General features: G+C 41.9%; 1 protein-coding gene across 1 annotated transcript in view; it reads left to right on the forward strand.

The window, feature by feature from the left end:
• The window catches only part of LOC129091999 (cadherin-23-like), a 127,156-nt gene that overhangs the window by 52,650 nt on the left and 50,126 nt on the right, over positions 1-24,380 (forward strand). Inside the window, 3 exon segments of the mRNA XM_054599740.1 lie at positions 13,747-13,941; positions 14,051-14,179; positions 18,055-18,133. Coding sequence (XP_054455715.1) covers positions 13,747-13,941; positions 14,051-14,179; positions 18,055-18,133 — 403 coding nt within the window.

A 24,380-nucleotide genomic window follows, 5' to 3' on the forward strand; every position in this document is an offset into this window, starting at 1 on the left:
ATAAAAACAGCAAAATAATTTATGGAGACCAAAAAGAAAGTTTAATAAATTAGTTTGTTTTCTCCTGTCGGCTTTAATTGTTGTTGTAAACAATAATTCACCTGTGTTCCTTTTTTTAGTGCTTTCATCCTGATTGATGTGTCGAGAATCAGGCAATTGAGTGTTTGGCCAGCTTACTTATGTATTGACCAACTGGTCCATGGGTGTAGCATTTTGAACACCACTATTTTGAAATGGTAAAAAGGTGACTTGATGTGAGATTCCTATGTCTTATGTAGAGAACCGTGTGCGTCATGTTGCAGAAAGTGCCATGTTGAGTTGCAAATTGGATGCAAATTAGAAAATGTGTTGAGAGTTTCGGAGACCTGAACGGATGTTTTGCTCTTTGAGTGTCAGTTACAATAATTATGCTTTGTGTCGTTTTAGTGTGTTAGCACTAAATTGACAAAATTGAAAATTAAAACCGTTATCTGAATCATTTCAAACCTCTAAGTGGACCTATTTATGTTTAGTGTCCAACGTTTTTGCCAAAATTATGAATAACTTATCCTCAAAAGATCCAGTTGAAATCTGTAGGTTGAGAACACTAACAGTTTTGAGTGGCAGCATAATTAATGTTCACAGCCTGTAGCTACAACCTCATTCAACCTTTTTACCAAAGATGTTTTGTATATACAGTCAAATTAATATGTGTTGCATCAAATATTGATACGTGTTTACACAATGGATGACAATAGCCTACTGACTTTAGCAAACCTTATTTTCCAAAATCTACTTGCTCCAAATACTGAATGTCCTGATTCGAAACTTAAAGTTGATCCCCTATATTCATTGATAAAAGAATAACATTTCAACAGGGAAAATTTGGCCCTTGTCAAACAACCACACCCAGCCCTTTAGTGTGATGCTTAAACTCCACCCAACCCACAGCCCTCTGAGAGACAGATCAAAAAGTGTTTTTAAGTGCTGGCCAACTGAATGTGTAGTATGCTTAGCATTGCTAATAAGAGTGTCAGAACTTTGAAACATTGGCACCAGTCCGCCCATATAATTTGCACACACAAAGTTTTCCTCGCATATAGGAGCAAAATGTAGAGCCCTGACTAGATTGAATTCCCTGAAGAAAAGAAATCACTCAAGGGTTTTATGACTTCTAAATCCCTTAACATGACTAACTTGAGAATCAAGACCGGAGAAGTGTCAGCGCAGTGCGTCTCCCAGTTGTGAGCATACAGTATAAGATGTCCTCATCAGTGCAGCTTATCCCTCACCGTGCTGCTGTCCAGTTAGATTTGCTACATTTACCATTTTAACCTTAATAACTGGATTAGTTTGGAGACATATTATTTATACTGACTGTAAAAAAAAAAAGGGCCATCAAAGAGACTGTTAATCTCCACTGGCCTTTACACTACATGCATTTTAAATTCTATGTTCTTATTCTGTTATAAAGGCTGACTCACTGTTTTGTGTAGTAAATTGCCTAATTGCACCAAAGAGCAAGAAGACACTGCTCCGCAAACTCCAACATTGCTACAGATACCAGCTTTAAATATAAGTTGAAAACAAATTGTTAACTTCCACCTTTAGTTTTCTCAATTGAGAGTGATAACTTTCCACAACTGATAGAAAGAGGGTGCAGGTCTGGCCGACGTGGCCCGTCCTTGTACCCTTCCCCAGGGATCAACCCATATGCCACTCTCTGTCTCACTCTGGCTCTGTGGATCCCTGCGGCATGCCGGACCTGATTACCTTTTACATTTAAACAAACAGTCCTGCCTCTTTGGAGGCAGTCAGCCTTGAGCTCTGACAGAGGTAAGGCAGTTGGCGGAGAAGAGTGATCGGGAGATAAAGACGTTCTTTGTTTCTTTTCTCGACTGATAAAAGGCCCTTTCCCCACACACAATCACACAGACGCACAGCCTTATCCATTGGCTATCCCTTTACTTTAACCATCACTGCTGCCTCGAATTTGACTCTATCCTAAATCCTAATTGTAACCTAAGTCCTTCTAAGCGATTTAACCCAACCTCCAAGGCCACTTAGGAAGTGAGTACCACACAAAATGGCCACTCTCTCACAAAAAGTACAGGAAAACATAATGAAAACAAACTCACACACTGACACACAAACGCACAAATTCATAGGCTGTCCTTGCCTTTCAAAAGTGACTCTCACTGTCTGTTGGTGTGGAATCGTTTTGTTCAGCTGAGTGCTTCTCCAGAAAATCGCCCATCGTTCAGCCAGGCCACAGAGTGGACAGAGAGGAAAGAAGTCCACGAGTAAGATGGAATGAAATGAGCTTATAATGTGTGACATTTTTTTGCCATCAGTTTCTGTACAGTACACACAGACTTAATATCATATGTTGTATTATGTCTTCATGACCAGTTTAACAGAAATTCATTGGGTGAAGGAGGTGAAATGAATAGCCAGGAAAAGGCTAACTGCTTTTAGAAAAGGGAAGAGGAAATGAATGGCAGCTATGTGTGGTAAGAGCATATAAATAACATTGCCAATCCAGTCATTGGAGAAATTGATTTTCTGACAAGACCAATCATAATCCAATAAAAAAGAGCTACAGTTCTTAGGATGAGACATACACACATCAAATTGGAAATACAGATTGTTCTAACCTGCTTTCATTTGTCGAGACATTTCTATTAGTCTCTTTACAGTGCGTAACTTTTTCACTTAATTTGATATCGGCTTTTCTCATTCTTTCACTGCTTTGTTACCGTCACCAAGACTTTCTCAGATTGGGGAAGATCTGGGTTTGGAGAGCGGCGTGACTTTTTGTGACTGATGCCCCCACTGCAGCACTACTGAATTTTCTTTTACCAAGGCCTTCACAGACAGAATGCAATAACAAGCCAGAAATGGACAAGTCGAAAGCAAAAGATCTTGTCAACTGGTGACATCAAGAAATATCATGTGACCATATTGTATTTACCAGCTATTGTACTTAATCAACAGAAATCATGATAAAAAGCCGCAGTGTGGTTTAAATGGGAGGAGCCATGCATAGACCTCACTGTTTGTTCTTGAAACTTTATCCTGGGTATTAACCTTTGTTAGTCATCCATTTTAATGAGTTGACGGCGATCACGCTGACACCTTTAGTGTTGAATGTAAGACAAGACCTTGTGTGAAGGAGTAAGCTTACAAGTAGCAGTGTCCTTTATTTCACACCTTCCTCAGTGCACTTTTTCCACTGTTCCTCACATTGTACTCATTCTGTTGGTAGACTTGATAAGGTTGTTTTAGGACACGTGCCGTTTGAGAAGGAGGAGGAAAAAAAACACAGTTTCTGCACTTATAGTTAGCCCTGCGATTATGATCTATCTTATATTACTATCGGGCTCAAAGGTTTATTTATTAACCGTAATTCAGAAGTATACAGAAATGTCTTACAGCACCGTGTTTACCAGAAATTATACTTTGTATACTTTGTAAAGTTTCTATTTCACCCTAAAACTAGGGTTGGTAATGTATTTTAGAAACTTTTTTGTTATATTTGTTGAAATTCTAATTACAGAACATCCCGACAGATATCAATATATCAAATGCTCTGACAAAAAAAGAGAAAAAACGGTATCCGTGGCTGTTGCGGGATTTTTAAAAGGCATATGAGCTTACTGCCTGTCTACCTGCCTACCTGATCACACTCTGCACTTGCTCTCACTGTGTGTCACCTGTGTCTTGGAAACCATTGCCATTGGTCAGTTTCAGAACACAGCTCCACAGAAATCTCTCTTCCAAGAAGCATCATTCCTGGAATTGGCATTGAACTATTGATAGGCACGCCTATCTGCTGATTGCATGTTGTCACTCTGGCAGTCTGTCCCTTAGCTCAAACTGAGGTCAAGATAAGATTCAGCACTCGAGCTGCAATGATGGCATCATCCACCTGAGATTTAACACTGAGGCTGCTAAGATTGAAGGGCTTTATGAGGTGGGTTTCAGGACCAACCACAGAGTACACATAGTGATATCCCTGGTCCATACAAGAGGGCTGCAGCTGGGTTCCACTGGGAAAGCATGGGCTTTAAAGAAACCCTTTATGAGAAGGCCTGTCTCATTGGTTTGCGGATGTTATTGCTATGACATACAATTTAAAGTTGTTACTACAGCCCCCTTGGGCCTTATGGCTCATTTTACCAGGGACATGGCTGGTCTTCTCCACATACAGCACATTTACGTAAGTGTTTGAACTGTTAAGATGTTTCTGAGTTTTGGATGGTATACACAGTTCTGGGTGAGAGTTCTTTGTGAATCTCAGTCCTTTGAGGGGTCTGTCCTGGGTCCTCTAAACTGGTTGACACCATTGGTGAAAACCACTGAATAGCTCAATATATACTGTTTTAATTTACAGCATATGTCACCTCTAGCATGTCCTAAAGCCTTTGTACTGCAGGCGTGATTTAGTATGATATTCGTTATTATACAGTAAACACATAGTACACAAACACAAATTCTAATCCTACTAGTGCATGTTTTATTTGAAGTTTTCGAACAGTTTCAAAGGAAGCTAAACCAAACTCCGGCTCTTCAGAAGAGTATAAATCATTATTGTATAATTTTCTACATTTACTGTTGGAGCCTTGCAGATGAAGGACACTTAGTCTTGTTTTGGAACCAGTGAATTATTGATAAGCTAATTTCAAATGTGAAAAATGGCTTTGTGTGTCACCTCTATGATTAATTTAAGTGTTCTTGCGATTCACCTGCTTCAGCATCTCTGTCGAAGTTGCACACTGTGAAATCATCACCATTTCCTATCGCCTATTTATATACTATAGTCTGTTTTATATATCCATCACATAGTTGTTTAGTTCATATATTTTATGAATTTGATAGATCCAGTTGTTACTGGGGTGTATTTGTTATTCAAGTCTTCTCCACTTCTAGCATTATATTTGTCATCAACATTTGTCTTGCTTAAAGCTGCAGGCTGAGGGGTTGTGATGTTTTTTGCTTGTGTTAAGAGCTGTGACTTCAGTGCTTGAGCAAAAATCAAGCATTGAAAGTGATCCATTAAGGTACAAAACTGATTAACTAAAAGTTTTGAAAAAGGGGGATACAGTTGCACTTAAGATTTAAAACTTTTTGATTATATTTTGGCTCATCAATATGGCTTGCTTTCCTGTCTTCAGATGGTTGTACAAAATGGTACGCAGTAAAGTTGTGAATCATAATGATGAGGTTTACCCAAACTTTTCATCATGGAGTAAAAGCTGAGCTTGTGTTTTCTACTGTACATGTGGACAGCATAGAGGGTAATGGCACACTCACCGTATACCATAGAAAGTTGCCACAGCCCAAAAAATAAGCTGTGTTCAAATCTTACAAAGTTTGTTCAGCATTTTTTCCCATGGTTAGGTCTGAGTCACCAGGGACAAGTAGTTAACTCCAGACCCTGAACATTATGCATGCATTTATAAAGATAAAGAGATAAAGATAAAGATAAAGAGGTTTTTATTGTCATTGTAGTGATACAACGAAATTCCATTTGGTAGCCCTCAGCCAGCCAGCAGCAGCGAACAACAAACACAATAACAACAATATACAAGATAAAAATAAACAAAAAGGAATGAAAACTTTACTATGTACAGTTAAGCCCTTTTAGTTCGCACACTTTTCTTCCCTTATATCTCACCTAATTCTATAGATTATTTTCTCCTCATTTGTGATACATTCCCTCACATCGGTCAGAATAATGTCAGTGGCAGTGTAACAAAGCGCCACATGTGGGAGGCAGTGACTGAGCGACAGAGGTCGTGAGAGGCGGGCAGTGAAATGGTGAGTGTAGCCGGTACAATCACATGCCTGCTGGGTTGGAAGCGGAGAGCAGACAGCCGGGGAGGAACTAAGAACCTTGCTAGCAGTGTAGGTGTAATCATGGCTCTATTGTAGTGAACAGCTGGGCCTCTGGAGCTGTGAGCAGCAGGAGGCCGGAGACTGGGCGCTCCCCCTGCAAATCAACATGTCTTTAACATTTCTGACAATATAAAGTGCAGAGCATGGTACTCAAAAGTATGTGGGTTTGCCACAGCCTTTACCAGCAAGAACAAGTAAACTTTACTTCAAATAGTGGAAATAGCATGCTAAAGGCTGACTTTGTACTGCCATTTCTTACTTAATCAACAGGAGTTAGGGCAGAATAGCTCACTAGCAGCTGAGCCTAAGTAGGGATGCACTAATCCCATTTTCTCAGTCCCAGCACCGATACCGATACCTGGGGTTTGGGTATCAGGCCGATTCCGAGTACCAATCCGATACCAGTGTTTAATTTATAAGCTGTATGTCTCGCTTTTATTTGTAAGTAAGGCAAGATCCTGCTTGCTTTAGATATTGCTTTCCTAACTTTGTAAAATGTCAAATCTAACATATAAATAAAGAGATGTAAATGAACTGAGTTGTTATCAAACTAATGGAATCCAATACAAGATAGGCCTATTGTCACCGATACCATTTTGATTCGGAACTGGACCGATATCAGTATCGATAACGTTGCATCTCTAGTCCTAAAGATAGCATTCTCAGTCAGTGGATCAGTGGATCAGTTGGTCATTTATTTTATAAGTGGGTCAATCTATCTGTCCTATTTAGTGAAAGGTGTTGAGTCACATCACTGCTGAACGTTTTCCATTTGCATTTATTGGTAAATGAGCTCAATCTATCACAGGCTCAATCAATGGAACATTAGCAGAGCAGCATTTTTTTTTTCTACAATCTGTAGAAAATCTCAGGTTGAATATGTTACATTTTCCTGAGCATAAAATCAATGCAGTGTCTGTTACTATAGAGAACTTAGGGAAGTGTCACGTCATTTTCTGGTTGATGATTTAACTTAGTCAGAGTTTGATTGTCATAAAGGTTAATGAATGTATCCAATATTTACTTAGCAGATGAATAAAGGAATACTAATTAGCTGTGATGAGCCATGTTTATCCTCCACACAAAAAAGTACACGCACTATGGCATAAATTCCATAGCTGATGGAGGCCAATCTACATTTCCTTAGAGAGAAGGGAAAGTGCAGAGTAGGAGTGTCACTTTTGCAGTCTGTTATTTTAATGAGTAACAGCGACATGCTACCAATGCAAGATGGGATACAATTTCCTTATAAACCCTTGATCTTTCACATTCAGTCTGATAGTGATTTTTTTTTTAACAAAAATGTTACATAGAATGCTAATTATTTAATTTCTAATACTTTGCACTCTCACTCGTTGTTTCAGTTGCTGTATTTGCATAAATTCTTGGGAACAAATCACACACTTATTTGGGGCTTTTAGCTTGTGCACCTGAAGAGCATAATTTACCTTTATTCTGCAGCCTGAGTGAGTTTGGCTTCAGTTCCTTCATCGCTAGAGTGACGTATAAATGAATTAAACAGGGGGCAGTTGTTGTTGGACAGAGTATCATCACACACTGTTGTGCATACTCCCTCAAGGACTCCCTAGAGGAGAGAGCTGACGCTTAGCCACTGGAGTCCATTACATTTAAAGCTGCAGCCCTCAGTGGACTTCAGCCCCTGTCATCCATGAAGGTCCCAGAGAGAAGCTGGGACATGTAGTCATGAGCCATAGACCCTCGAGGGCCCCAGAAGTCATGTTGAACCTGAAATTTGGCCCACTGGAGACCAGCACTCCATGGCTGCATTCAACTCAGTCGAAATACAGTTAAAAGCAAATAGGGACTCCCTTCTTTATTAGAGATGTCTCATGGTGTTAGTGACTTTCACTTTCCTCATGTCTCTGCTCACACTCTATTTCTCTTCTCTCATGTCTGCCGTCCTCTTAGTCTTTGTTTTTCTCAAACTCTAAACAATTTGTATTCTGCAGGGTTTCTTTCTGACATTATTGATCCTCGTGCCTGCAGTTTTATAAGTAATCAGACTCCTTCACTCTATTTTTATTTTCATATTACTTCATTAAGACACAGTTTAAGGAACAGCTGAATCATCACATCTACAGTAGATACAATTTGTGTTCTAGCTTCTGTGTTAGTCTTCCTACATATCCCTTTTTTTTATAATCCCATTCTTCCTTGCAAATCCATCAAGCTCTGCCAATGTGGACAGAGTGCATCAGGGGTTTGTTTCCATCGGGGTTCACCGTGAAGTCCCTCAAGGACATTCAGACTTCCTCTGAAGCCGGTCCAGTCTGACTTCATGAAAAATATATCAGCATAGCAAGCAGTAAAGCACCATGCTTCGTTGAAATGGTACTGTATTAGCCATTTAATGAACTGAACTGTGGCTCTCACCAGCTTTACTGTATGATGGCATGATGTGGAATGTGGAATTCAGGCGAAAAAGTTACCCATTTTGTGTCATCACACCAGAGAAGCTTTTCTCTCGTGCTGTCAGTCTTTTAAGTGCTGTTTGGCAAACTTGGGCTGTTATGTGTTACGTCTGAAGTGACTTCTATCTCCACGGTCTGATTGATGAAATGCAGCAGTAATGCCCGTCCCTCTGATAGGCTTTGTCATCTTTTGCTGAGAAACTTGGAAACTCTGCTGTAGTGGCTGTTGGGTACCTGGTCAATTGCCAGACCAACGCCCTTTTTCCCATTTACTGACGTTGGCTATAGGGCGGGCTCTCGGTAGAATCATGACGTTTCAAGACTTCGTCCTTTACACAAGGATGCCACCTGTGCTCCTGCAAGGTTTTATTGATTAATAATTTCTTACACCTATCATGGATCTGTTCCTCAACACAAGTCTATCTCTACTGCGAACCTCTAATGAGAGTTCCTTGGACTTCAGGGCTTTCAGGATTGTCTTGCTATGTACTGTGAACTATAGGAAGGTATATAAAGCAATGTGCCTGTAATTGATTGACTGAATTTCTCACAGATGTTTTTAGTCAAGTTCTGAACACATTTCAATGATGACCAAATAACAGAGGATCAACAAAAATCAACTGGCAGCGTAATAGCCCAGGGTCTGTATCTATTGTATATTAGCTTTAAGACATTTACAGGAATGTATATTGCATCATTATTAGGAAGTATTGTGGGTGAATTAATGGCAAAATTTGAATGAATCCTCAATTAGGGTTACAACAAGGGGTCTGAATACTCTCCAATAAATACAGTATGCTCCTCCTTTAAATCTCTGTCTCTCTCTGTGTACTCTACAGTATGTATCTCCTCCTCCTCTCCTTTCCATAAGTAGCAGCTCTCAGTGGGAGAAAAGGGTGATTTCCTGCAGTGCACTTCAGATAAGACGCAACAGGGAACTCTCTTCATCCCTCTCCAACTGTATCACCACTTAACATTCTGCTTCCCAGAGGAAATAGCCCCCCATTTATTCAAAAGCTACAAGCCACTGTCAAGGCATATATGTAGGAATATGAGCCATAGCTAACCCACTGGCTTTTGCACTTGTGAAGGAATAGGTAGTGACACTTACTGTGCTTCTCAACAAGCATGCAGTGGTTCCCAGTCTAGCTGCCACTGGTCTCGCCAAGCCTCGCTGGGCATTGTTTATTGTGTGACTCGTTTATGGAGAAGTAATTGGACATTCTCATAGGATAATAAAAACCAACGGATTCACTGCCTTGCATTTTTCGCCTGGTCACCCACATTGACTTGTAATCTGCATCACACGGGTCCAATCGATGGCCCGATGGCGAGGCTATTGAGAGCTAATGGAAGGTACAAAAGGCCAAGCAGAAGACTTTATGTCTGACGGCTCTTTGCTCTCTGAATACCAGACAGGCTGTAGTGAGCTCTCAGTTGTAGTAGTTGTAGCAGTAGTGTATTAGCGACTGCTGGAATACAGAGAAATTCCTCATGAGTGGCTTATGAGCCGACTGTTTAAATAGGGCGCTTTATTGCTTTTCTCTTAGTATTGAAATGCACCACTTATCCAAATGGAGCATTTTGACCTTCAAAGTCTTTCATGGGGATAAAGGGAAAACAAGATGAAAATGAATAAGGTGAACGGGTAATGGTTGTGTTGTGGATCTGTTAGCAGGCATCAGAGCCTCCAGCTCAAAGGTGATCTTAACCTGCACACAGCCAAGTGTGCTCACCTCTGACTTACCACACTGGCACACTGACACAGATTTTTGGGGGTTGGTCATCTGTTTTCCTCAGCGAAGCTTTGAACTGTTGTTGCTTGGACTGCTTTGAACACCGTGGTACTGTCAAATTTGGCAGTTAGTGTGTGTGAGTGTTTTATTTATTTGAGTGTGTGACGTTATTTACTGATCCTTGTGGCATTTGACACTGGGAGGTGTTTATGATTCATTGTTTCACAGGCTGCTGTGTAGAGAGAGATAGAAACCGGCATGCTTTAGGGGAGGAAAACGATACGTCATATCACACACTTTCTCCACACACATCCAGATCTCATCCTCTTTCCAAAACGACGTACACACACGCACACACGCCTTATGCTCAACTATCAAACTGCCTCCTTGACATCAAAGCAAAGTTGATAAAGCAGACACCCATGCCAGACACAACTACACACACACACACACACACGCACGCACGCACGCACGCACGCACGCACGCACATGCACACACAAACAAGCACTAGCAGGAATATTTGATCCATTCACCCAGAATTTGATTTTGTGAATTTTTATCCATTTAATAAGTGCCTGTGCTCCTGTGTCATGCTTCAGGCTGTGGGGTACCTTTTACAGGTGTTTCCAGTTATCTCAGAAGCAGACAACTTGACAAGCAAAATAAATATATCAGAGACATGCAGCTTAGATGTTTACCCACGTGCAATTATTGTTGTGGGGGAGGGAATTAGTTACTGTTCCAACGTTCTATCGTTGAGGTTTGCTCATAGACTGAACATAAGAAGCAGACGTAGTCAACATTGGTTTCTGGACTGTCTTTTTGAAGCCTTGTGTTCAGCATTTTGGCAGTCGCCATCTTGTTTTTTTGCAACCAGAAGTGACCCGAGATGGTGGAGCGAAGTACAACCGAAAACTGAATAAGCCATTTTCTAAACGACCAAAAAGTTACAATTAACTTTCATGAACTGAAAACACACTGGAAGGGTTAAAGTTGTCTATTGTACTCATTTTTATCGGCCTACACTTTCAAAACTGGAGGTTGCGATGTGTTTACTTTATCTACATTTTAGGTACTGCAGATGATTCTCTCAGTGACCTGAGCAGAGCAGAATATTGCAAACTGACATATTTACCAAAGAGATTGTTTAGTCTTGTTGTTTTGGTCTTTTTCGTGCAAGAGATGTTTTGCTTCAACAATAACAGTTGTAGAAACAGCACTAAAAACACTTAACTTTAGAAGGGGTGTTGAAGGTTATGAAGTTACGCACCTCAGATCCAAACGGGCAAGAAAAACCCTGACATGCAGTAGCAATTCAGACTCGGAAATGACCCGGGACACTGTCTGCACACATCAGACGACTCTTTGGGGGTTTCAGATCCAAGATTGAGAAACTGAACCCTGTGATATCTGCTGCTCTCCTGGTCTTCCCCTGCAGCTACACCACTTGGATCTCTCTTCCCCTTCTGTCCCTCAATTCCCTTGTGGCTGCCTGGCTTAATCTAGTTAGACGGAAGGACCAGTTTCCAGCACCGTTCATGCATGTGTTGAGACCATTGGGAGAAAGTTAAGGAAATCGAGCGTGGAGTATGGCAGAAGCAGAGAGACTGAGGAAGTGAACGTGCAGCAGCTTTAATGTAAAGGCATGTAGACAGAGGCAGTTGTCCTTATCTTGCTGGTATGTTGCTGTGTCACAACTGTGACGGTCCGCTGTCCTTGAGAGTACAGTGGGTCAACAGGTCTAATTCAAACACACACACACACACACACACACACACACACACACACACACACACACACACACACACACACACACACACACACACATATGTCCAAGCAAATATACACACATACAAGCTCCAAGCCAAGCATTCACACACAAACACACACAGTTTTATACTCTGACAGAGCACAACAATAGCACATGGTAGCATGTGTGTACACATTCACTCCCACACTCCCCTGGCACCTGTGCAGACAGACTGTGGGGTCAACTGCTCTCTTACTGTGTCACTTTAGCTTTGGCTCAGGGCCCAGCTAAGTTCAACGCCATGACCTCCCCCATGTGGTCACGCTCTCCCCCTGCAGTAAACAAGGCCATACACTCTGTGTGTGTGTGTGTGTGTGTGTGTGTGTGTGTGTGTGTGTGTGTGTGTGTGTGTGTGTGTGTGTGTGTGTGTGTGTGTGTGTGTGTGTGTGTGTGTGTGTGTGTGTGTGTGTGCACACACAGATGAGTGTGAGAGACCAAGAAAGGGAGAGAAAAGAGACAAGCATTTCATTACAGTAATATAGCTGGAATACCTCAAGTCCTCCCACACAACCTTTTTTTTCTTGTATCTGTGGGCATTCTCATTTCTTATTAATAGTGTGTGTGTGTGTGTGTGTGTGTGTGTGTGTGTGTGTGTGACTGTTTTGAGATAAAATTCCAATTAATGAGGATTTACCTCAAATTTACAGACAAGCTGTTTTGCAATACCTGTGTTTTTTTAATGGCCTCCTCCCTTTTCCACTCGCCATGTTTCCACACTGACCTCAACTAAGTTAAAAAGGACTCTGACATTGTGCTGCCTTTCTGGCCTGTTGATATTTCTTAACTTTCAGATTTTAGATACCAAAGACAATTTTAGCAGGAAACACAGATAGGCAAGTCTTATATTTTCAAGAAGCTGTGAAAAAACCTGCTGACAATGGGGTAACACAATGCCATTGAAGGTGCACTGGTAAGATCTGCTTTATCAGAGGAAGTCATAATGTGAAGCTGCAACAGACATTCTGTCTAACTGAGATGCCCCAAATAATCCTGTGTGGTTAAATTAAACTATGCCGCCAGCTGGGTATTGACAGTTCAGAAACAGTCTTCATCTACAGGAAGCGATCCAAAAAGTTTAGCCCAGAATTAAAATGTAGTCATTACAATTTCATGCCCATATCATTTGGGGATCAAGTGAAGTTTGTAGCACCGCCCCATAGTTTCATCTCAGCCTTCTTTCAAGCTTTTGAATAGAAATGTTAATGTGAGATTCTTACAGAGCTGCAAAACAAACATGAAATGTCCAACAAATCATGCGGTATGGTCCAAGGGTTTTGTATCTGTGATGTTGCTGCACTGACACACAGCCCAGCTCGATACTGTAGCTACAAACCTCAATTGATGTGAGAGTGAATGACTGAGTTTTCATTTGTTGGAAACTATTCCTTCAAGAGACAAGTATAGAACTTTATGGGGAAGTTGGATTCAGCCCTGTTTAATCTTTTTCCTCTTTTGTCCATTTGGTATCCAGTATGTTAAATATAAAAACGTACTGTTTGTGCTCTAAAATAGGCCATTTGGAGCCACTGGAGAATTGCTGAGTCAACCCTTTGGCCAGTAACCACTCACAAGTGATCAAAGCAGCCATGTTAATCATTGCTTTCATTTATCCAGATCGACCAAAAATACATTGTTGTTCACAGTCATGATTTAGGAAAAGTGCTGCGGGGGAAGAATATGCATACTCACAGTCACAACTAGGACCCTGTGTCCCCAAAAATGATTAGTAAATAAAATATTGGCTGTGTAGTTAGATAAGACTTCTGTGTAGACCACACAAGGTCAAAAGTTCAGTCTCTACTTCAGCAGTAGTATTTTTGTATCCTCCCTGAACATTTCTTACTGTAACAGTTATACTGAGTGTGTCTGCTTTAATGTGTCTTTCAGAACACACTGGTGGGCAGATCAGTGTTCATGGTGAACGCCACAGATCCAGACCAGGGCACTGGAGGAAGCGTTCTCTTCTCCTTCCAGCCTCCCTCGCCCTTCTTTTCCATCGACGGGGCCAGAGGCAGCGTCACCGTCATCAAGCCACTGGACTACGAGACCACTTCAGCGTACCAGCTCACTGTCAACGCCACGGTCAGCACACACCTAACAGACATGTCCTGTCTACATGAGCGCAGAGCCAACACACCAAGTCAAAATAACGCACATGCAGGTACTAAACTTTTGCTTCTGTTTCTATCAGGATCAAGACAAAGTGAGACCCCTGTCCCGGCTCGCCAACTTAGCTATTACCATCACTGATGTCCAGGACATGGACCCGATTTTCACCAATCTGCCCTACAGTACCAACATAGAGGAGGACGTTCCCCTGGTCAGTAAAACAACCCCACCTGAAATCACACTGCCACAGCTATCCCATTCATTCAGCTTTCATGTGAAACCCTGTAATCTGTCCATATCTCGCTCTCCCAACCCTTTCTGTTGCCAACTTGTTTTTCCACCTCATTGCTCATCTCCAGCTCTTCCTGCCACATGTTCATACTCCTCTTTGATTATTCAGGAGCAGCTGTAAGGGCAAATGCGGTTAAGAACCGATGCCGGAGTATTATCAGGGCACGATATCTCCCCTCCAGGAGCCCACCCAAACTCTGCCCTGGGCTCCTACATACAGCACTGATAGTGTTGGAGACTGTAATTACGACGCGAGATTTACAGTCCTGCTTCAGGGATGTGAGGCCTCTAGCAAAGGTCACTGGGGCCGTAGGATTTATCTCACCATGCTACCTCCATGTGCTCAAACCGCAGCATCGGTGTGAAGTATGAAGTCCTTGTATAGCATGAAGCGCTAAGCAGTGGAATCTCACCATGACCTTACCTTTGTCTTTATTGCAAGTAGCTTTGTAATGGGTGTCTAATACACTGAGTGTCTGTTTCCCTGTACACCATTATGTTCACTCCCCTGACTCAGCCCTCTAAACTCGGTTCCCAGGTGGCTAATGGTCCAGCTATTGATGTTTCCACTCGTAGAGAGGAAATTACACACAGGGGCATAATACTGTCCGTCCTTATTTCTGTTCTCCCTCTCTCTCTATCTCCATCAGTTTTATTTTGCCTCCCCCTCCTCCCTCTCCCAGTCAAATCTCCCACCCGCACATCCCTTGTCCCCGGCCTGTGCGCGCTGTTGTAGAAATGTCAAGTGCTACATTTGCATGCATATTAACGGGGCGTGACAGAGTCGAAGCCCGGTGTCTCCCTGACTCTCTGATTCATCAACTGTCACCAGGAAGGTCACAACAGGAGGAAGAGGAGGGGTGAGAAAGAGAGAGAGATGTTGAGGTGAAATGAGAGAGGAGGAAGTAAAGTGACGGAATAAAGCGGAGAGAATTAAAAAGAGCGCCATTACGTTGAATCACAAGTTGACATTGGTGAGTGGATTCCACATCTCTCACAGCAGCTGAGCAGCATTAAGCCTCAGTAATACTGCCTTGGAGTGATGTAGCTCTTGCCTCTGACAGCAGGGGGCACTGCTTAATCCTATTACTACGAAGCCATAAGAGGAGGTCACGGCGGGCGTGCAACCAAAATGTGTTACCAAGGCCCCTTTGACCCCATAACAGATACAGACAGGATATCAACAGTGCTTAAAGTGAGACAGAAAGACACAGAGAAAACAGGCCAACAGTGCCACAGCGCTTATACACCACACACATACACACACACACACACACACACACACACACACACACACACACACACACACACTTCCGATGCCCTCATGTGCTATTCTAACAGGCATGTGTCATTTCCATTAGGCCGTGTTGGGCGGTGATAAGCCGAGGGCGTACAGTGACAAAACGAGTGTCAACTGTTTTCAAGGCCCATGACATTTACACGTAAAGGGATATCAAACTTGGATCCCTGTCATAGGTCATTTCTCAAAGGTGTGAGTGCACACACACTCACACACATACAACCCCCCAGCCCACCCTTTTTCTGCTTCTGTCTCCCTCAGTTCCTGTTTGTTTCTCTGTGTCTGTCTTTCTCTTTTTACCCAGCCAATCAACCCGTCATCTATAGAAAACTTTGACAAAGGAGTACAATATTTTTTTCTTCCAGATGAAATCACAGGGCAAGGTTTTCAGCTGTTAGACCTGTGAATCCATGCTGCTTGGTCTAACCTTTCAGCTCCTTCTAGGACAAACACAATTTGGCTGTCAAATCAATGAGGAGAAAGAGGGAAAAGGAGAATGGGTTGGTGGGTAATGCACTGTATAGCTAGAAATGGAAGGATAAAAAGGGGGAGAGCAGGCGTTGGCTTTGGTTTGGGGAGATGTGCCGGTATATGTTTGTCTTTGTGTGCGTCTCTATAGGTTTGCAGGAGGGGGAGATGTTTCTTTGATGGTTGATTGAACATTTTCCACTTGTGTGGACAGCTCGAGAATATTGCTCACATTACTTCAGCATCACTTCTTCTCCTCACTCGTCTCTTTTTTTCTCCAAAAGCCTCAGTTTTACTTTGGCAAGGACGTTCGGCAGACATGAGCTGATGAGGAATTGTGACGACGAAACATTTAGATCTTCTATATTTCGTGCGGATTTCTTTTTGTGATATTCTCAAAGTTCCTCAAAGTTCTCCATTATCTCTGCCTAACCTGCACGTGCGTAGTAAGAATAAAAACTGACCCCTGTGAAGGGCTTATCTGTTGGTTTGATGTCACTTTGGTCGTGCAGACACTTGCGACCCTTCCAGATGCAGCAAGCATAAATCACGCTTTAGTCTATCCCTAAATCTTCTGAGTGTTTCCCTCTCAGCTAGTGATTGGTGTGAATCAGTCTCTCTAAAAGGCTTGTAATTGATTCTGCTGTAATTGGTCAGAAATGAAGCATAAAACATGCCTTAGACACAATTTGCAGGATCAATGGCAGGCAACTTGCTTGCGTGAGTGAGTGAGCTAACGGGGAGTAGGAAGGGAGAAAAGGAGGGTGGGAGGAAGAGAGAAGGAAGGGAATTTGGAGGTAGGGAAGGTCTCTCCATCTCTCACTGCAGCACAGGGGTTTTTAAGTATCACCACCGTGTCTGATTGAGGCACGAAGGCTGAGAAAGCTCAGCGGATCAAAGACTTTTCAAACAGCTTTCTCTTTCTTTCTTTTTTTCATTTTCTTTTTTCAACTGTCATACTGTGGTTTTGTTGAGTTGTGGACTGAAAGGAGAAATAAACCCCAATGAAAAGCTAATAAAGCACTCCAAAATGAAAAAGAAAATGTTTATGATTGGCCTGCCCTCATGCTCTTTCTCTTTGTTCCAGTTTTACAGATTTGGTTGGACAGACGGAGAAGATGTCACTTTGTTAGCCTGCTTGCTTGTAAATAGAATTTTCTGCCCTAATTCCATTACCTCATTATAGCTATCCATAGACAGAAGGGAACGACACGGGACAGTCAACGAGAGAGAGAGGGAGAGAGGGAGAGAGAGAGTGCTGCTCGCCACAAGCAGCTGTTTCTTAGCGCCTCCCCCTTCTGATTTTGACAGATAAACACATAAAGTGAAAATATATTTTGGACTCCAATAGTGCCAAGTTATTATGTGCTTTCTCTACTTAATACATATATGATGTAACTTTAAAACAGTAGCCTTATGTTATTATTATTTAGCCTTTCTGAGGATGTCGCCAAGATGCCTCTTCGATGGTTTCAAAAATGTGGAAAGTGCAGCTTTGTCTATCATGGTGATTTATGCACGCAGACTATGGAGACTGATCAAAGCTAATTTGTTATTTTCTAATGTTCATTAACAGTATAAATAATAGGCTGATGTGGTGAAATCATAATAGGCTATATATCGGGATTAACTGGGCAAAACCAAGTAATTATATGTAAAATTAGACCTTCAGCACCCCCATATAATCCCCTTATATGGAATGATCCTTTGTATCATAATCACATTTCCTTGCCACTGCAACAATTCAACTGACTGGCAGTCGAATAAGGCTCCTGTGATTGAATCGTCAACTATTTAATCTGATTATTTCTTTAGCCGATAGCTGTACTGTGGAATTTACTGTAGAAATGCTAAACTATGCGACTATAAAGATTGCATACATCTTATACAGTATGTTTTGTGTGTGTGTGTGTGTGTGTGTGTGTGTGTGTGTGTGTGTGTGTGTGTGTGTGTGTGTGTGTGTGTGTGTGTGTGTGTGTGTGTGTGTGTGTGTGTGTGTGTGTGTGTGTGTGTGTGTGTCTTTGCAGGGATACGAGGTGAGGAAGATAACAGCCATTGACCAGGATCTCGGCCGACCGAGAGGCATCGGCTACACCATCATCTCAGGTCTGAGTCACTTAATCAATCTGACATCCACAGCACAGAGAGGAGAATCGATCACTTCTTATCATAATCCCACAGCAATAATAGACAAGTCTCATCAAGCACAACAGTCAATACCGGCAGAGAACAGCCTCAGAATTGGAGAATAGGCTTGCCCTTAAGCAGCTATTAATCACTGTTTGGTGCAGTTGAGTGGAAGTCAGCCTTCATTTAGTGTTATCATACACAAGTTGGCTCATGCTATCAAAACAGGATTATGGTTTGTCAGAGTGACAAATTTAACCTTCGGCAAAAGAGTGTGATCTTGTGATTTTCTGTTGTTGCCAATTATGGTGTTCAATTGTTTTAATAGATATGTCACACATGCAGTTTGGGTAAAAGGCACTGACATTAAGTGTCAGTACTAATGTCCTCCTCACTGGGCCTCCTCCTACGATCTATAACTTGTGCTGGAATTGCTATACCTCAGAGTTTAACTTAAAAGGAGACGAAAGGAAGCTACAGTTTGCATGCAGCTGATAAGGTGTAGCTGTGATCCTGCTTTAATACTTCTGAAGAGTTTTCTTACCTCTGCCAAGGATGTGATGTTTGTGTGTTTGTGTGTTGTCTGTCTGCCAGGAGGATATCTCAAAAACTCAGGAACAGATTTTTATGAAACCTGGTGAACACATTTCCTTAGGGCCAAGGAGCTAGAAGTCAGATTTTTGTGTTGATCCATATCTACGATTGTCGAAATGAATCTTCCTGTTATTTTCACCATAATCTAACTAAAATGATGTTTGTCTGTCTGTCCAATTACACCTCACAGCTCACTCTCCGTCGATGTTCTCAGTGCTTTTGCACCCAAATGACGAGTATACTCTAGCATTGCCAGTACATGCAACTATGTCATGGCAGGTGTATTGCTCAGGACCAAAGGGGGCGCAGTGTTGAGTGTGAAGTTGTTTGGATGAGCAGCACTTGAGCAGCACTCAAGGAAGCTGAAGGACAAGTTTTGAATGGGCTCTTCACTAGTCCATGTAATGATGTGAATATAGAGAAATTATTAAGTTTTAAGGATGAATAAATCAATCAAAAACATTTTTTTAGGGATATATTGTTTTTATGTACGTAAACCGTCCAGGTTTACGTACAATCGCACTGTTTTACTCCATGACTTTGAGTAATGTCCCCTGCAGTTTGCTTTATGACTCTTCAGTGTTACCAGTAGAGCATTCCTCATTAACTTTTTCCTCTTAGATTTGAACTGTAAACCTTCCAGTCTACTGCACCAAGCGGCAACCACCACTGCTGAAAAATTACACATTAGTGCCAAAAACTGCAGTTCCTCAAATGGCCACTTGAGGCTTCTTCCAAATGCGAGTCTCTCCCTATAGACCCCCATGTTAAAATGCCAAACTGTATAGCAGAAATAAATATGTTCACATCGTCTTACAAAAAACGTTTTTAGTCTCCATAGCTAATATCCCCATTATTTACAATTGTACCTGTTTAAATTGTATTAAGACTTAAAGTAAGGCATAATGGAGTGCTTGGCTGTTTTGAGTGAAAGGTGGCTGTCATCTCAGATCGCTCGCTGCTAGATGTGTCCTTTGCTGCGTCATCAAGGCTCAACCTCAGCTTCACTGACGGTCCATAGGTGGATTAGCTCGGAGTTTGCAGAGGTGTAAATATAGACGGTTGCTATGTGGCCCGTTGGGTCAGGGGAGTCATAGAGACAGCGGGCCCTCCAACGTGTTGGGCTGAGAACAAGCTTTGCAAGAAATTCAGTTTGCAACCTCAGATATACGTTTATGTTTGAGCACTTTGAGCTTCACAATTGCTCTTGAGAAACCTATGGGCGACAGCACTGAGACTGCATCTCTGGCTTAAACAGTGTGTGAAAAACACCGACCATCGTCACTGTTTGTGGGGCTTGTGCTGAACTTGCATGAATAACTGAATGTGGCCACATTGAAGTGAGTAAAGCTACATTGGTAAAAAAAAAAAGCCACAATAAGCAAAAAGAGAGAAATGGACCAACAATGAAGAAGGACACACTGAGATTACATGCACTCTGGTATTGTGATTATAACTAGATTAAGTCAAAACTCAGATTAATGCTACTGTCATCTCTACACCATAAACAGGTTATCTTACTCTCAGTAATTTTGTTATGAGTAAGTATAACTCAGCTAACAGCGCTTTGTAAAATGGCAATAACAGTCTTCCACATTACTACTGCTGTAGCATCTATGTAGCACCATCTGGTTTCCTTTGGGGTTATAACTGTGCACACAAGGGTCAGAAGGTGAAACGGATATTTAAGCTTTAAGGCTATATATCCTTTTAAACAATAACTTGACGATCAAATAACTAAAAAATATTTATTTGAGTTATTTGAGTGAATTAAAGCTGCTATATGTTTCTTTATCACAGAGTGTTGCAGTAAAAGAAACTCTTGTTGACCTGATATTTACTTATTTGTTCCAAATGTCTTCTGTTTGTTCTTGTCCCAAAAAAAAGGATTAGGAGACAGCTGTTTAAGCAAGTTCCTGTAAGAAGCCGCTCTCTTTTTGCCCACCCCTCCTAGTAAACTCCATATTCCTACTTGGATAAAACACGGCATTTATGACTCGGCGGTCCATGCACTGATGTAATACCTGCTCAATACCCCTGTGGGGCGTTCATTTTTATCACAATGCACGTTTGGATCCCGAAGGACGAACAATCCCTCCAAGATCCTCCAGGACTGAAACATTGATCCGTGTGGTGAAAATAAACACCAGTCGGGAGGATTACAGCATGTAGACTGTATCCTTTTAAACTCTGCATGCCCCCTGTCGAGCCCAGAATGACCAGGATGGAAGGACATCGGTGCCTCCAGTATGGCCAGCTGGCTGATAAGGGCTGGCACTGCTTGAGCCTGCAGCATCATGGGCATTTTGGGTGACGAAGGTATTCATTGTTTTGCCATCTGCTGAGTCCCTGCCCGACCTCACTGCTGAACGAAGGAATTTGACCCCGTGTGTGTGTGTTTGTGCATTACGTGTGAACATGTGTGCAGTCATGTATTATTTGTGAGTGTGTGTGCTGCAATGCATGCATGCATAGTCCAGAGTCCAGCCTGCTTCTTCATGGAGCTCACCATAAACACTTTGCTCCCATTCAATGCACACACCTACTCAGTCTTACTTAACATCTGCTGCCACATGTTGTATTGTTGTGTGTGAGTGTGTGTGTTGTGTTTGCTGCAAAGTTGAAGGGCTGAGTTAAGCTCTAGAGGAGAAGAGCATTAAAAAGACATTAATTAGGTGTTGCGATGTATTCCCAGTCGTTGCAAAATCAAGAGTTATAGCACCGCACTAAGCCCTTATGGAGATGGAGCCTGTAGGCTTGATAAAATCATTATAAGTTTGATAGATAATGGGAGTTGAAGGGTGATGCAGTGCCAGTAGATAAAGGTGGGAGGGTAAGGTTGTCAGATGACTTTCTGTGAGTGTGTGTGTGTGCGTGTGTGCTTGTTCATGTGTACTTTTGCATATGTCTCTGTCTGTGCAGGCTCATAGTGCTCTGCTGCAGTCAGATTAGTGCGAGGGCGTGCTTGTTTGCAGACTTAAGTGTGACTCTGCACAACGCCTCCCTCGCCTTCTCGCCCCGAACGTCCTCCGAGAGAGTGCAGCTCACTCCTGCGGGACTCGTCTCATTAGCTCAGTAATTAAGATAAACGAGGTTTTAATTGCAGCTGTGATTTATGCTAATGATTGTGGAACTGGAGATGAGGATTTCCTCTCCCTCTTCCAATCAGAGGGCGTATCTGGGATTTGATGTGTAAGAGATAGGATCACAGCAGCGCTCTGCTTCCAGCGTTGCAGTTGTTATTGTTTGTTATGATTGTGGAGATTCAGGAGGGGGGGGTTCATGTGGTAAATCCCTGGTCCACAGGGTATGATGTATCCCTTAAAGGAGCTTTCTGTAGACTTTGTGCTACAGATATTTATTTTTCCAGCATGTTCCAACAAAAACAAATTTCACCACCATTGATAATGAAAATAAGGATTTTGTTAGATGCCCTAAATGTTTGTCGTTTGCCCTAAACAAAGGTGGTATTGATTCATATCCTGATACTCATCATTGTACATGCTGCTATAATTGTTACTATATTTCCTTTTTCTTTCTACGGGAAACAGTGACATCCAAATGTGCTTCTAATACTAAATGATTTAGACCCATGCACAGTCTCAGCTGTATCATTACCAAAGCCTAAAGACCAGTTTAAAATCTACGTTTACCATGGGATGTGTGCTTGCAAACCTATTGAAACAAACATGATAAAGAAAATGATAGTTTCTTCACTAGCTGTGAAGAAACTATCTGTGAGGCCTGCTGTACGGAAATAAAAATCATGGGTGTGATGGATTTTTTGGGATAAAATAATTAGTAATTTCTGCAAGCCTTTTTATTTGAGAAAGCTCTGCAGAGTCACTGACAAATCATTATTGATCAGATAAAAGTTATAGAGGTGCTCTGGTAATTATCGCCATTACCTAGATCCCTCCTGGTACTACTAATGTTCTGCCAAATATTTGATATGTGATAAAAAAATCCAAATGCACTTCCCCTCATCTGAAGCGCTCACCTAATGACTCAATATTTTGTGGAATAAAAATGGGATCTTCCTTTTATTACATTTTCTCAGTCAGTCAAATTTAGCCACTGGCAATATTATTTCAAGTGATGCTTTTTACAGCGGCTCTAAATGAGCGATGAAGACCTGTTAGAAGGTTCTGTTCTCAGCTCATACTGGTAATGGGCTTATTAGGAAATACAGGGAGGAAAGCAGAACAATGCGACAGGTGTGCAGGTATCTTCCTTAAGTAGCAACCACGTGTTCAGGGAATCAAATATCTGTTTGCTCATTCTCGTGTCACTGGTTGCTATGACTCCAGTCTTAGTGAATGTTAAATTACCTTTTCCCATCACAGTTCTAGATCTTAAATCAGCATGATCATCATATTGATCCCAGTTTTACAAAAAACACTTGCTAGCTCACCTGTAGATAGTAATAATTATTAGTTTATGAGACAGTCCAACAATCATGATATTGACTTCTCCTGGCACAAATGTTAGAGCGTGTGTGTGGTTGTTCACAGGGATACATTTCTACAAAAAGTTATTTAATTTCGGCAATGAGCTTTTATCCTCATGCACAGTGTATTACTCCATAGCTTTAGGCCAACAGCTGCAGCAACAAACAATCCCAAATTTCAGCCATTATCCACTTAAACCCAGCCCGACCAAGAACGACCAAGGCAGGAGCACAGACGGCCTCCGTTGGCCCAACGACCTGAGGGACTGACACACCAGAGTCCAGATGAACTCTCTCTGGCACAATGTCCACACAATACAGGTTCATGAGAGGATGTCCACACGCATACCTACATTAATGAAGCCCCTCCACATGCACACAGACCCATGCACAGATGAGATAGAGGGACAGAGGAATAATGGAGGGGAAAAAGAGATCAAATCAGAGAATGATTCTTAAGAAATATGAAAATGCACCTTATTTGGCCAATGGAAGATCTTTCTCTCTCTAAAAAGAGCTTTGACATATTTGGTTCCTATTATATAGAGTTAGAGGCCAACAAGTGTTGTCCAAGAGTATTGCTGTCCGTTAGGATGAGAGTTAAACCCCTGTGTAAACTTAGTGTAGCCTCTGCACTGTGTTGTAATGATGGTGTAAGAACAACAGAATAAAAGTCAGCCTAGCGTCTCACAAAGTGAAAGGACATCCCCAAGCCTTTCATATCGGCCTCTTGTTTATCTCTGTGTGCTTGTTTCTATCGCTTTTGTCACACACAAGCACAACTAATCCCATCTTAAGCCCTTTTCCATCCCGACCCCTTTCTTCCCTTTTAGATGATTCTTCCTCTCTCATTGCATCGTCCCTGTGTTTTGAAACTGCAGCAAATAAATTGTCCCAAAGCCGGCCAAATTCCTTGTTCTCACATTCTCTTGCCTGACTGCATTGGATTTTAATTTGCAGCAACCCAAGCAGAATCATTATTCTAAATTGATAGAAGATGATAACTCAATTTTTCTATTTACCAAAGTATCCTACAGTATTTTGAAGTTTGTCAGAGGCTGCCGAGTGAGACCACATAATGCACTGACACAGACGCGGTGTAGCCACAGGCATCCACTGACTTCCATGGCCTTTGTCTGGGGCTGCATGTGAACACGCTGTCCGCCTCTGCCACAAGAGTGA

The sequence above is a fragment of the Anoplopoma fimbria genome, chromosome 6 (genome assembly GCF_027596085.1).
Source record: "Anoplopoma fimbria isolate UVic2021 breed Golden Eagle Sablefish chromosome 6, Afim_UVic_2022, whole genome shotgun sequence".
NCBI lineage: Eukaryota > Metazoa > Chordata > Actinopteri > Perciformes > Anoplopomatidae > Anoplopoma > Anoplopoma fimbria.